Here is a 13229-nt window from a genome sequence, read left to right as displayed (position 1 = left end):
AAACCAAGACAACATAAAAGAGGAGGAACTTTATCTAGTTGCGTGGCTTAACAGTAACTCAGAGAAATGACACTTCCGTGTGAATTCTGCCATCTGTTAACCACCTGTTGGTCATTTCAGGTTCAATGCAGAGCGCTGAGGAAGAGGAGGCATTAAAGGCGAGCTCCACCCAAAATGACGGCTCCGCCAACCTGCGGGATGAAGGTGGCGAGGCAGCAGAGGGAAGTGGAGCACTTGGTCCAGAGGTGAGGTGTCCAGAGAGGTCAGAAAGACCTTTATCTTTCATTTCCCTGCTTTATCTTGTCTTCTTCTGCTTGTAAAGGCGCGTTGGACATCTGTCCAGGTGGAGGTTAGGACTAGAACAGCTGTAGAAAGTCTTAATAAAGCTCAACACTGAAAATGTAATCTGCTTTACAACATCTGAGCTAATGACGACCTCTGTGGGTGACTCACAGGAACCATCAGCACCTCAGCCGGATGACCTCTCACCCCAGCATGACCTTGACCTCAGCGTAGCAGGTGAGTCCCGCCCACCCCACCCTAATCTGTCAGTATAATTAAAAGGTTAATAAGGGGTGTGATACACTCAGCTCACCAGACGAGATTTTAAGACATTTACCATAACAAAGTATATGTCTGGACCCACAGACTTTATTTAACCAGGTGCACATGCATTTTGAAACGTTTTATTATAACTCTTTACATGCATAATGTAAGCATGAGCTTTTAATAAACTTCTTCCACAAATTTAAACTAAATTCCCGCGGTGTGCAGCATTATTTTTCATACAATGCTTAAATATTGTCCGTGTCACTCTGCTGCCATTTATCATTTCCGCCGGTTACCCAAAATGCTGCCAAACAAACGATTTGAAAGTGGCGGGAGCATCTTCAATGCTAATACCGGTTTTTCCGGACGTCATTCTGGCTGCTTGCAGCTTCCCCTCCTTCTCCTCTTCTTCTTTTCCTTCTCCTTCTTTAGGTTCTGGCAGACAAGACGTAGCAAAGGCGCATTACTGCCCCTACAGGTCACAAATAGAAGTTTGGATAGCTCGCGAGATAGATTTTTAACACGACGAGAAATATCCTCGAGTTTAATCTCGCGAGATCTCTTGGCACGAAATCTCGTCACACCCCCAGTTAATACAGGTTAATTTAACATAAGTGTTTAACCTATTTATAATTACTCTGACTACCTTTACAAAAACCTTGACCGAATACAGGAAACATTACCTTTATTCATTTAAACACAATTGTTCTTAACACATTTAATTTGAGTTAAACAAAGAGAACAAAGTGTTGAGAACAGGATGTTATACTGGGAAAATATCTGCTGTCACAATGTCAAAGAGACACAGAAAATACATCCGTCATTACGAGTTCTAATTCACAATGATCTTTATTTGTCGAATAATGCCTTTTATCGTGTGTATTTCAGTGCTAGCAACACCTCACCTGTTGAGCCCAATCTCATCAGAAGACATGGAGGATCAGGAATCCCCACAGGAGCAGGAGGAAGAGGAGGAGGAGGATTTAATCATTCTTGATCCTGAACATGTCTGTAACTTAGTCCTAAAGTCCTTCAATGTTCATGGAATAGTTTTTTCCAAAGATAAACCATCAGGGTCTGAGCTTTTTGTCTCTGATGATAAACAGAGATGATTAAAAAAGATAATGTTTTGTTGTTCCACGTCACCTGTTTGCAGCTGCTGGTCCGAAGGTTTCAAGGTGCTCTGAGCAATCTGTTCCGCAAGCAGCTGGAGAGGGGCAAGTCAGAGCTTTATGAAAAGGTGCGCTACTTCGCTGTTGATTGAAAAGAAAAGCTGTAGAAACATCTCTAAATGTGCCAAGGAGATGATGCTCCTCATATGTTTTAATGCACAACTTAACACTATTTATTGGCTAATAAACTAACTTGGTCTGACTTGTGCTCTCCCTCCAGCTTGGATTTGAGAAGGAGGGTGACAGCCACAACCAGGAAGTCTTAGTCAAGGCGTTCAGGATTCAGGAACAGCTGGCCAGAGTGCAAAAGATGCTGGAGGACATTCATCAGACAAAGGCAGAGGCTGAAAACAAGCGTCAGCGGGCACACGATCACCTGGAGGTTGTGAAGAGCAGATATTCCAACATCAGCAGCCAGAACAGCCAAGCCCAAGATGAAGGTGGAACTGACTCCTCATGTGGTGCTTGTGTCTTGGTGCCCGTTCAGGATCATATTTCACTCCAACTGCTGCCTCTTTACTTTAAACTTTGACCCATTTATTGAAAATAAGAGAAATTTAATTTATTTTTTAATCTAGAAACCACAGTCTGAGCAACCAGAGCTCCAAGAGCATCAGATATCAGTGCTGTTAGACGCATATTTCCTCTTAGATTTTTATTTAAATGCCCTTACTTTACTTTTAATGGTACCTCAGTCCTTTTAAAAGTAGCACAGCTCTGGATATTGATTCTTTTTGCTGAAGTTTTGTAGATTAACACAGTTTGAATAGCAATAGACTGGAATATATTTCTAGATCAGGATTTTAAGGTAACAATTTTAAGTTTAAATGCAAAATATTCAGTTGCTGAAATTGAAAACCTCACATTTACATCTACTGTTCTGCAGGTTTTGTTTGAGAAGTGGTCTGTTATTTGCTCCATCAGACAGAAATGTTTCAGTGTAAAGTGCCAATTCATGCATCTAAACCACAGTTTCCTATTTTTTCCAGTGACTAAGCTACAAACGTCGTTGGACAGATTATTGCGAAACCTCCTTATTGCACAAGGACACATTGAAGAGCTGCACAACAAAGTCAAGATTGTGGATAATTTCCGACACAAAGCAGCTGCTGAGAAGACTCAGGCAGAAGAAAAGAAACTGAAGCAGGTGCACACATTAAAAGCTCCAGATGTTTTAAAAGTTGTCATTGATGAAGTTACTGATGTTCCTTTAAAAATGCTGCTGTGACATCAGGACTTGTACGTGGAGCGTCTAACAAAGGAGATGGAGAGGCTGACTCAGCAGATCGCCATGTATGAGGCCCAGGCCAGTGCTCAAGCAGAGGAGACAGGAGCCGCCAAAGAGGCTCTTTCTGAGGTAACTGTTGGGGGCGGAGCCAAGAGATCGCCATGGCCACCGCTCTTTTTAGCATTTTGACAAGCCCACACAACCAGTTGCACTTGGGTTCAAATCCCCTGCATGAAAGGTACTACTACCTCCAGTAGGGGTCCTTAGGCAAGACCCCCTTATCCTACCTGCCTATCTGTAAGTCGCTTTGGATAAAAGCGTCTGCTAAATACATAAACATATAAACATTGCACTTTTCATACAAAGTGAATGTACCACAAACATCATTAAAGCATCATTAATCCTACTGGAGACAGTACCTTTCACACAGGGGATTTGAATCCAGATCTCCCACACGAAAGGTGGCAATCATACCACTACACTATCCACATGTGTCAATAAGAGCAAACAAAGAAATTTGGGAGTACAAACTCCTACAAAAGTTCCTACTTCTAAGGCGTTAGCAAATCTCACATGATTGTCACTCCTTAAACAACTTTTATCTCACAAACATCTTTTCTCTAGATGTCACACCAGCAGAATGTCTTAGTTTGACGTATTATCAGACAGATCGTGTCATAAAATAAACTCTGGAGTTCTACCCACAGTCGGTCCAGCCCTTGTGAATGATCTACATCTGCGCTCACACTCTCTGTGGCTGTCTTTGTGCAGGCTGAGCTGAAGATGGAGTTGCACTTGATAGGGCATAAACAGCTGGTGCAGCAGTGGAACAGCAGCCTGATGGCCAGGAGGAGACGAGTCGAGGCCTCCAACTCCATGCAGGAAATGCGGTAAGATGGAGGGAAAGAGGAGGCTCGATGTTATTAAGCAGCTAGTTCACTATAAAGCTGCTAAATGTGTTTAACCGACCACCTTCATGTTGGTGACATTCTTCTTGTGGCAGTATTTTGGAAATTGTATTTCTGTATGTCAGGCTGTTGGTTTCCACTGCTTTTCATGAATGGAAATTGGAAAAAACTGACATTTGATTTGATAGATTTGTCTAAAAAGCAAACAGTAAGATTCTTCATCGCTCTGTGTTTTTCCTTCAGTCTCGTCGAGCAACAGGTGAATTTGCTGGACAGAGAGATCGAAAGCTATAAGAAAAGTTTCATCACAGAGCAGGAGAAAAACGAGACGCTGACTCTGCAGCTCAGCTGGTCTGAAATGGATTGTGCCACTTCTGAAAAAATTATAAGTCAGAAACGGGCTCAGCAAGAGGCGCTGCAGGCCGATTATAGCACCTGCCTGCGCATTGTGCATGAGACTGAGAGGACTCTCACCGGACTCACAAAGGTGAGTAGAAGGCCAGCGCTCCTGCTGCAGTTCTTCACTGCATGCTCTTTTCCTCTGTAACAACCCCACACTCCCACCTTTCTTCTGTGCTCTTTTCAAAGGAAACTGGCACATACCAGACTGAACTGAACATTCAGAGGAAGCAGATTGAGAAAGAGAGCTGCGTTCGTCTGGAGCTGGAAGACAAAATCATGTCCTACATGCAGAAGAAGCTCACTCACAACAAGGCTGCAAAGTACTCCCAACAGCTCACTGCCAAAATGGCCGCTCTCAAGAACAAGAAGGTGCACGATGGGGTTCACAAATGTAGAAAAATCATCACACTTTTAAGCTTCCGTCTGTTTCTTTTTCCTGATTTACCATAAAAGTGGGAAACTGTGTATTTTATAGATTAAATACCTGCTGTCTTACAAAAGAATCTTTATGAAATGACCTTGTGATAAAAATGGAAGTTTGATAATAGATTCAATCACTATACATTTAATTTTTAAGCTCAACATTATTCATGTTATTTTTAACTTTTGGAGGGCTACATTTGGAGCCACTGATAGCTTTAACCCAGTCTAACAAACTGCCGATAACAAGCTGTGTGTTATTTCTAATCTCTTCCGACCCTCAGATGCATCAGTTGCAGCAGCTGGAGAACCAGGTATTGTCAGTGAAACTGGAGAAACAAAAGGTTGAGCAACATGTGAGCCGGCTGGTACTCACCCAGCAAGACTTAAATGAGGAGATTGCCAAGTTCAACAAGTTACTGAACTTAAGTCAGGCCAAGTACTCTTCATTTGTTCAACTCATCGAGCAGAAACAGGCGACAATCTCCGTCTGCAACAGCAAGGTTTCTCAGATCGCGGCCCGCACTGGGGTGAGGATTAGTAAATTTGTGAATTCATTATAAGCAACCTTTCCACTCAGACCTTAAAAACTACACGATGCCTTTGTGATTTCTGTGTTCCCTGCTCCCAGCAAGAAGACCTGAGTCCTCTGCACATCAAGGTTCAGCAAATAATGGCTCAGATTGAGGAGCTGGCAGCACAAATCAATAGAAATCAGCAGCTCTGGATGACGCAGCAGGGGACCTTAGTGGGAATGACCCAGGAGATAGAGACCAACAGCAGGGACATGCGTGAACTGCAGATGGATTACACTGGACTGCAGCAGAGGAAAATCCGCTTAGAGAGTAAGCATTACATGAAAACACCCACAGCAACAGGGCCAAAAACGGTGGATTAAACTATCTGTAAAGCATCCGAGTCAAATAAAAACAGGTTCTGTTAGGGTACCATTAACGTATAGTAAACACAACTATCTGCAATCATATTTAAACCAAGTCCTACTTCAACACCTCCAGGGCAGATTGAACTTGAAGAACGAGAGGAGGCAGAACAGGAGGGCAACTCGAAGATGCTGAGGAGAGACCTGGTGAAGCTCAACACCCTTCTGAGCAAAAACCAAGAGCTCAGCCAGGCTCTGGAGCAGGAGAACACACTGATGGAGACAGACTTCCTTCACAGAATCAAGGCATGACAGGGCTCTTCCAAATTTAGCCTCTTTTCCGCTGTTTTATCATAAATAATTGCTTAAGATGAAATGTTGTTGCTAGGAGGCAGAGTGGAAGTCTGTCAACATCCAGCTGAAACTCAGCGAGACGCAGGAGGAGAAAGAGAGGCTCCTCAACTGTCTGGTGGAGGCTGAGTCAGTCACTTCATCATTTTGTCCTTATTCAGTCTGAGTCTCTATGACCATATCTTATCTAACGCATGTTCCCTAATGAGGTGACCAAGTATATGTCTGCATATATGAGAAATAGATTAAATTAGTGATGATATGTCGTGTATTTTAGAAAGCAGCTCAGTCTGGTTAAAAGTTCATACCTAACAAACATATCTGATGCCTTTGGGTTTTTTTTTGACACGTGTCCTTTGTTGTGTGCGTGTGTGTGTGTGTGGGTGTGTGTGTGTGTTCTTTGTTGTGTGTGTGTGTGTGTGTGTGTGTGTGTGTGTGTGTGTGTGTGGTTTTGCACGTGTGACCTGCAGGCGGCAGATCATGCTGTGGGAGAAGAAGACCCAGATTTTAAAGGAGACTCGTTCAGTTGTGGACTCAGAGCTTCACGAGGGAGAAATCAAGAAGATGAAATCTGAAATACACCGTATGGAGGTAGGAATCTCTGTGCCGTCCAGCTGTTTTCACTGTGAAAGATCTCACCTTATATGAACAAAAGTGCGGCACAGAGAATTTGTGTAGGTTGACAAAATCCGAGCAAGTGTGAAGCAACATAAAAATGTAACGTTTTCAATATATTTCCCAGAAAGTGGAAGTAAAGTGACTCCGGGGTTCTACAGAAACACTGCAGTGTCAAACTTCTAAAGAAATGTGCTCATAAGTCGCTCAGAGGCATGACTGAGTGCGGGGGAAGTAATGGAGTCATGAGCGGGGGGGTGAAAGAGGGAGCAGCGGCGGTACAGCGCTTTTTCCTTAACCTTCTGGTGTCCCAGCCTCCTAACCGTATGGGTAGAATAAGCAGAAAAACGACTTGCAGTATCTCCTCGGTGAATCTAAGAAGTCCAGTCGATGAAGCCTGATAAGATGATCGTTTGTGTGTCCAGTTGCGAGTCAGCCAGCTGACGAAGCAGCAGGAGCAGCTGATGAGGGAAAGCGAAGCAGTTGTGGCGAAAAGGGAGACCCTCATCCTGCGCAAGGAGGCCATGGGCCACAGCTCGCACCGGCAGAAAACAACGGGAGAACTTCAGCGCTCCAACGAGAGCCTTCAGCGCAAGATCAAGTTAACATGCAAGGTTGGAGGTGTGGGTTTTCAGCCTCTGCAGATGCACCAGGAGCGTGTTTCACTATGATCTCATTTGTTTTACCAGGAGGTTTCAGAGTGTGAGCGTGTGCTCAGGGAGCTTCAGCAGAGCCAGGCCGGCCTCGGTGGCAGGCTGATGCAGGAGAAGCAGCAGCTCACAGAGCTCTTCTGCAGCAGCAGCATCCTCGGCTCTGACATGACCAACCTGCAGGACGCCAAAGAAAGGGTGAATCTGTGTTTCTGAACTGTTCTGTGCATGACTCTTCATCAGTCGAGAACAGGCTCAAGTAACAGGCAACACTGCATGTTTCACTGAAGTCTTTTGTCACAAAGTGTTGCAAAGGGTGCGGCGACAATGTTTACAACACTAGTGAATTTGCTGACTCATGTATCACAGTTTCCACTGATGGAAATCCCTCCCACTGACTAAGAATAACAGAAATAACCTGTCCTTGTCTTTCGCTCTCTCTGAATCTTATTGCAAAACCCCAAACATTTAAAAGCACAATACACATCTGCCATTGTTCTTTATCTCGTTCTATCTCTCTCTAGAAACTATCCCACTTAATCACGCTGCAGAATCGGAAGAAGAGGCTGCAGGGAGTGTGTGAGGGCAGCTACAAAGCCTCGTCCACCAGCGAAACATTGGGTGCCGCCCTGCAGAGCCAGACTGAGCGCCTGCAGGCTATCAGCGCCATCCTGCACCAAACCTGTGAGGAGTTCCCTCAGCACCAGTGGGCACTTTCCAGGGTGTCACAAGCACTGGCAGCACGTGCAAAGACGCCCCAAGAGAAGGAAACATCCGGAGAATGAGGGGAAGATGGAGACATGAAGGTGAAACTGGAGAGGGAAAGATTAAACCAGTACTGACTAATATAAAATAAAGACTAGTGATAAAAACACAGAATTTAATCTTTTACAGTGTTTGTCATTATCTCCTCTGATGTTTTACGATACATAAAAAGTTACTTGTGACATTTTCTCCCTAAATTATTTCAGGAAATACCCTCTGAGACATTCAGTGTCGTCTGTAGTCTAATCTGTGCTTTGTGTCAGCCATATAAATACATAAATGCTTATAATATGTGAACTTTCTCTTACCACCTGGCAGTGCTTTCTTGTGAGGTAAAATAAAGAGTTTTACTGTCTTGGTCAATAGTTTAAAGCCTTTCTGCAGTTTTTCTTTGGACATTTGCTGCGTTTTCACTCATTTTCAGCACAGTTCTTGTACCTGAACATTTTCAGAGGAATGCCTTTTGTCTGTTAAGCCACTTAACTCCGACCTATGAGTCATTCACACCTAATTGAAGGGATGAACCTGTGTTGCATCGACACATAACAGACAACTTAGCAAACCAATTTGTTTTCTTTGTTACCAGCAGCACAAAAACACATCATTTCTTTAGTTGCATCTATGAAAAACAGCAAAGAAAACACAGTTTGACAGACAGAAAATAGGATGCTCGTTAAAATGCTCAAAGCAGCAATGAACAGTTATCAAAACAGTTGAGTTATTTTGGATGGGAACACTTTCTTCTTGTACGATACACTCTGTGGCATCAGTTGTACAGTAATACAGTTTATTATACAATATAATGCTTAAATGGTCTTTATTTCTGATTTGCTCTAAATATTTCTACATCCCAATTGTCTTACAAATGTTAAACCTATGAATTTGAATGACTCATACTTCATATTTAGTCATTTTTTAATCTAAAACCGTCGGACAAACGCAGCGATACACACTAACCATAAATGCAATGAGAAATTTCTCAAATTCGCAAATGATTCATAGTCAGTTTGTGAAGCCAGAGCAGGCATGTGCGACTGAGCCAGCCTCAACTTCCACTTGTTGTGCTTAATAGCTCTGAAGCAAACTAACTTTATCTGCAACATGTTATCCACTATCACATGCAGATGATTGGTTATAATCTGTGTGTGGTTTGGAATTATAAATGAACATTTGCTGTGGGTCACTGAGCAAATAACCTGGTCCTGTATGAAAATACCTGTAAACCTGGTGTTAGTCAGCTGTCTTTTCTGCAGCTTTTTTTTTTTAGTAAAAGTGAACCGAAGTGTGAAACATTGTGCAATGAGGCTGCATGTTTAAAACGTCCCCTCATTTAGAAGAAACTCTATATCCTCCTTTGTTAATTTTTGGTATGTGTTTTTATGGCAGTTTGCTGCGCAGAAGAATCAGATTTTCACTTCCTCGTATCCAGTCTGTGGGTGTTTTTAACCTTTCCACTCAATAATTCATTTATTTTTGTTTTTATCAGTGCTGAACATAACAACCAGAGTGACTAATTTGCCATAAAGTAACCTCTCAAATGTTTTCTATCATATTCAGCGCCTTCTGAAGCTGTAAAATAAAATTGTTTGATGTTTTTTCAGAGAACCTCAGGCATTAAAAGGTTGTTTCCAGGCTTTTCGAAACCTGTTTTAAAATTGCACCTCAAGTCTCAGTTGGCAACAGTTTAATCAAGCAGCCGTCTGACATACTTGAAGCACCTTTTCTGTACGTGACTACAGTGCGAAGTGATTTCAACACCGTGGTCTATGCGATGCTGCAGAACCGGTTCCCCAGGATGTGTCTGGAAGGACACAGCTGATCCAAAAAATAAAGATAAAAGTTTTCCTCATACCCCACCCTGTATTTCTCACTTCAGTCTAATCTGAACTAGTAAAGAGAGCTTTTACAGGACTGATTTGGTTTGAGCCACTCATTGGTAGCTACCAAAAAAAACGGCATGTTCTTATTCTGAATTGCGCTGTTTTAAACTTCAAAGTGTCATCTTTACCCACATGAAAGGTTCCCTTTGGTATAATAAGAGTCTTTTCCACATCGCCTTCATGATCAGAACCATTGGTGTGTGTTCAGGACACATTTATGGACCCCAGAATTGAACTGTTAAGCTTAGTTTATGCTTCTGTGTCACATCGACGGCGTAGCTCCGGTGTAGGGGTCTGTAGGGGTCCGTAGGAGTCTGTAGGGGACCGTAGGTGTCTTTAGGGGTCTGTAGGGGTCTGTAGGGGTTTGTAGGGGTCTTTAGGGGTCTGTAGGGGTCTGTAGAGGTTTGTAGGGGTCTGTAGGGGTTTGTAGGGGTCTGTAGGGGTCTGTAGAGGTTTGTAGGGGTCCGTAGGGGTCTTTAGGGGTCTGTAGGGGTCCGTAGGGGTCTGTAGGTGTCTGCAGGGGTCTGCAGGGGTTTGTAGGGGTCTGTAGGGGTCCGTAGGGGTCTGTAGGTGTCTTTAGGGGTCTGTAGGGGTCTGTAGTGGTTTGTAGGGGTCTGTAGGGGTCCGTAGGGGTCCGTAGGGGTCTGTAGGGGTCTGTAGGAGTCCGTAGGGGTCTGTAGGGGTTTGTAGGGGTTTGTAGGAGTCCGTAGGGGTCTGTAGGGGTCCATAGGGGTACCATAGGGAAAAGTAAGGATAGAAGAAAACAACAGCACCAAGAAGCTAACATGGAGAGCGAGGAGGCCACCGTGTTCATGGTCTGCATGGCGGTGATATTAATCATGGACGATCACATCAGGCGTCTAAGATGGAGGCTGGAAGAGCTCACAGCGAGAGTCAGGAGACGGAGAATCCAGCAGCGGGCGATACTTCTTCGTTTCATGGAGGAAAGAAGGAGAGCAGAGCGCCGCAGACAAAGGAGACGACGTCTGAGTTTAACTTATTAAACAGGCGCCGGTTGTGTCCGTGTCGTATGAGTAAACATTTCAGACAAGGGGCGGAGCTACCAGCCACCAAACACCTACGTCATATGTGTTCCTATGGAAACCAGAAAAGACCTCGGAGAAGGAGCTAAAATGGTTCTAGGAACTGAGGGCCGTGGTCCCTAGTTCCTGTATGTCCGAATGCGCAAAAAAACGGCCCTATTCCTGAAAAGGTTCTAGGAACTGCAAAAGGTTCCTACAGTGGGAATGCGTCTATTGCTGCTGTTAACTGTGACCGGAAGAAAAAACAAGGATTCGGCTATAACCCCTGAAACCACACAACCCCCAGCAGCATGGCGGTGAATTGCAGAGCAATATGTTCCCTCAACGCAGAACTTCGAATGCTCCATGAAGGCGTCACGTGACGCAGAAACATAAACTGCACCGGCTTCATTTATCAGCCCTTCTTTCTTTTTAATTCTCTGAGGTAATCATCCACACTGCCGCTTCCCCGGATCACATGACTGTGTGTTTGTGTTATTAATTCTGCGTTTCACAAAAGAGTCAATGGTTATATGAGCTTCATTCTGACCAGCCTTCGTCACAGGCATTGTTCCCTCTGTGATTCACTTCTTCGTATTTGTGTCCTATTGAAGAGGACATGAGAAAACAATTCCTTCTCTGACAAACTAAAACCTGAGATTGTAATCAGATGGGTATGGTTTCTCAGTTTTAGTAAAGCAAGTTAAGGGTCTTATTCAGTTCACAATAGGGAACTGAAAGAGGCTTTTTTTACCTGGCGAGCATGACGTGAGAGCAGCATTTTCTCTTGGCATTAAGCAGTGACGACAGATGCGACCTGTAAATGGACACATATACCATATATACAGCTAAACTTTACTATTAGGACGATTACATGTTCAGTTGTAGACGTGTAGAACTACGCAGCGACTCTCTTACAGCAGACAGTCGGACAGAAACTGACACAAAGGGGCGCATTTAAACAAAAAGGTCTCAGGTATAATAGATTACTTTTCACATCTGTTATTTAAGTTGAGCTTTTGTTTTGGCCTTGATGCAGACAGCTGCATGTTCACCATCTCTGTCTGTATCTGTGTCCTGAGCAGGCGCCAAACTTATTTGATCTGAGGCAGTGCTTCCACGATTACATCACAACCGTGGCTCTTTTTTAAGGCGTTTAAGGCACTTTAGTTTGACGTTAACTGTGATATCAAAGTGTTTATCTCTGGGCCTCTGCTGGCTACGATAACAACAAACCACGCACCAAAGCATGTTCTTTAGCGTGTCTTATTAGATATTAAAACAAATAGATAAATGAAGAGATGTATCTGTTCTTATGGTCCTTCAGAACATCTTAGCTCTCCATAACACCGTGGACCATATCAGGAGGAGATTTAAGAGGAAGTCATGAAAAAGTGAGACGTTACTGTGAATAGGTTCATTTTGTGACTGTAAAATTGGTTTCTTCATATTAATCTTTGTGAACTGGACTTTGAACTAGTTCTTGTGAAGTGTGAACTTGCACAACGCTGAACGGAGACCAGTCAGCCGTTTGTTGTTGAAGGAAACAGGATCCGGATGAAATGATTCACAAAGCCGCACCACTAAGTTTTACAAACATACTGTAAGGAAAGAGAAATGTATGTTGTTCATCGTCTTTGCTTTTATTCACTTTTGATTTTATCTTTGTTTGTGTGTTTAATGATTTTCTGTCTATGAACCAAACTGTATCATTTTTAAAGCCCCGAATAACTGTTATAGTTTGAAATCTGTTATCAATTTCGTCATTTTAAAGAGATGTTTACACACTGTCTCTTTACATTTCCATATTTCCTGCAGCTATAAAGGCCAGATAGTCTTCACACCTATATATAATTTAGAGTAGGTTGCGTTGGCTGCTTCCATTTGTTTGCATTAACCCTTTATGGCAAAATAAACAGTACGTTCACACATAAGAACCATAAGTTGGCCAACAAAACCCCTCCGCTGACAGCCCATGCCATCCTGACCATTATTTCCTTCTGTAAGAGAGGACTTTGCACTTGAGTGCTCAGTGTTTGCTTCTGTCCGTGGCGTGGTGTGTGTGTTTGCTTTGCTGTGATTAGGAATTATTAAGCTGAACTCACATGTCAGCTAATGTCTCTGCGTTAGACGCAGGGTTTGTTCATTTGCCCCGCTGGGTGCAGCCCTTTGTTCTACACACAAATCTGCTTTCAATCATTAATAAAGCAGAGCCGGCGTTTATTATTTCTGAATTTTCTGTTCAGAACAAACAGACACAACAAAGCCACGCAGAGTGTGACTAAAAGAGACGTACAGTTAACGTGGCTGCGTGTTATTGAGTGTTTGCGTGAAGCTGAGTTTTGCGCCAGCATGCGTTATAGTCCGCAGGCAGGCGCAGTTCCCGC

At 43.4% G+C, this 13229-nt stretch overlaps 1 protein-coding gene across 1 annotated transcript; it reads left to right on the top strand.

Moving 5' to 3' along the window:
* The first annotated feature begins 428 nt into the window (after positions 1-428).
* On the top strand, positions 429-8056 carry ccdc40 (coiled-coil domain 40 molecular ruler complex subunit). The gene is made up of 17 exons (XM_072383937.1): positions 429-519; positions 1438-1556; positions 1706-1789; positions 1942-2161; positions 2711-2868; positions 2956-3078; positions 3721-3839; positions 4101-4344; positions 4446-4628; positions 4964-5209; positions 5311-5524; positions 5696-5865; positions 5948-6039; positions 6381-6501; positions 6951-7139; positions 7215-7373; positions 7700-8056. The coding sequence occupies exons 1-17, from the start codon at positions 429-431 to the stop codon at positions 7958-7960; spliced, it is 2793 nt and encodes a 930-aa protein (XP_072240038.1). The 3' UTR covers positions 7961-8056.
* The last annotated feature ends 5173 nt before the right edge of the window (positions 8057-13229 follow it).

Source organism: Leuresthes tenuis, unplaced genomic scaffold (assembly GCF_036924035.1).
Source record: "Leuresthes tenuis unplaced genomic scaffold, fLeuTen1.0.hap1 SCAF_4, whole genome shotgun sequence".
NCBI lineage: Eukaryota > Metazoa > Chordata > Actinopteri > Atheriniformes > Atherinopsidae > Leuresthes > Leuresthes tenuis.
This window is presented reverse-complemented; position numbering and strand designations above follow the sequence as displayed.

Excerpts from the sequence above, each read along its gene's own strand:
- ccdc40 (XM_072383937.1), top strand. The coding sequence starts at position 429 with ATGACGACCTCTGTGGGTGACTCACAGGAACCATCAGCACCTCAGCCG. Across the intron at positions 520-1,437 it reads CCTTGACCTCAGCGTAGCAG|TGCTAGCAACACCTCACCTG; the intron begins GTGAGTCCCGCC and ends TGTGTATTTCAG. Across the intron at positions 5,866-5,947 it reads ACTTCCTTCACAGAATCAAG|GAGGCAGAGTGGAAGTCTGT; the intron begins GCATGACAGGGC and ends TGTTGTTGCTAG.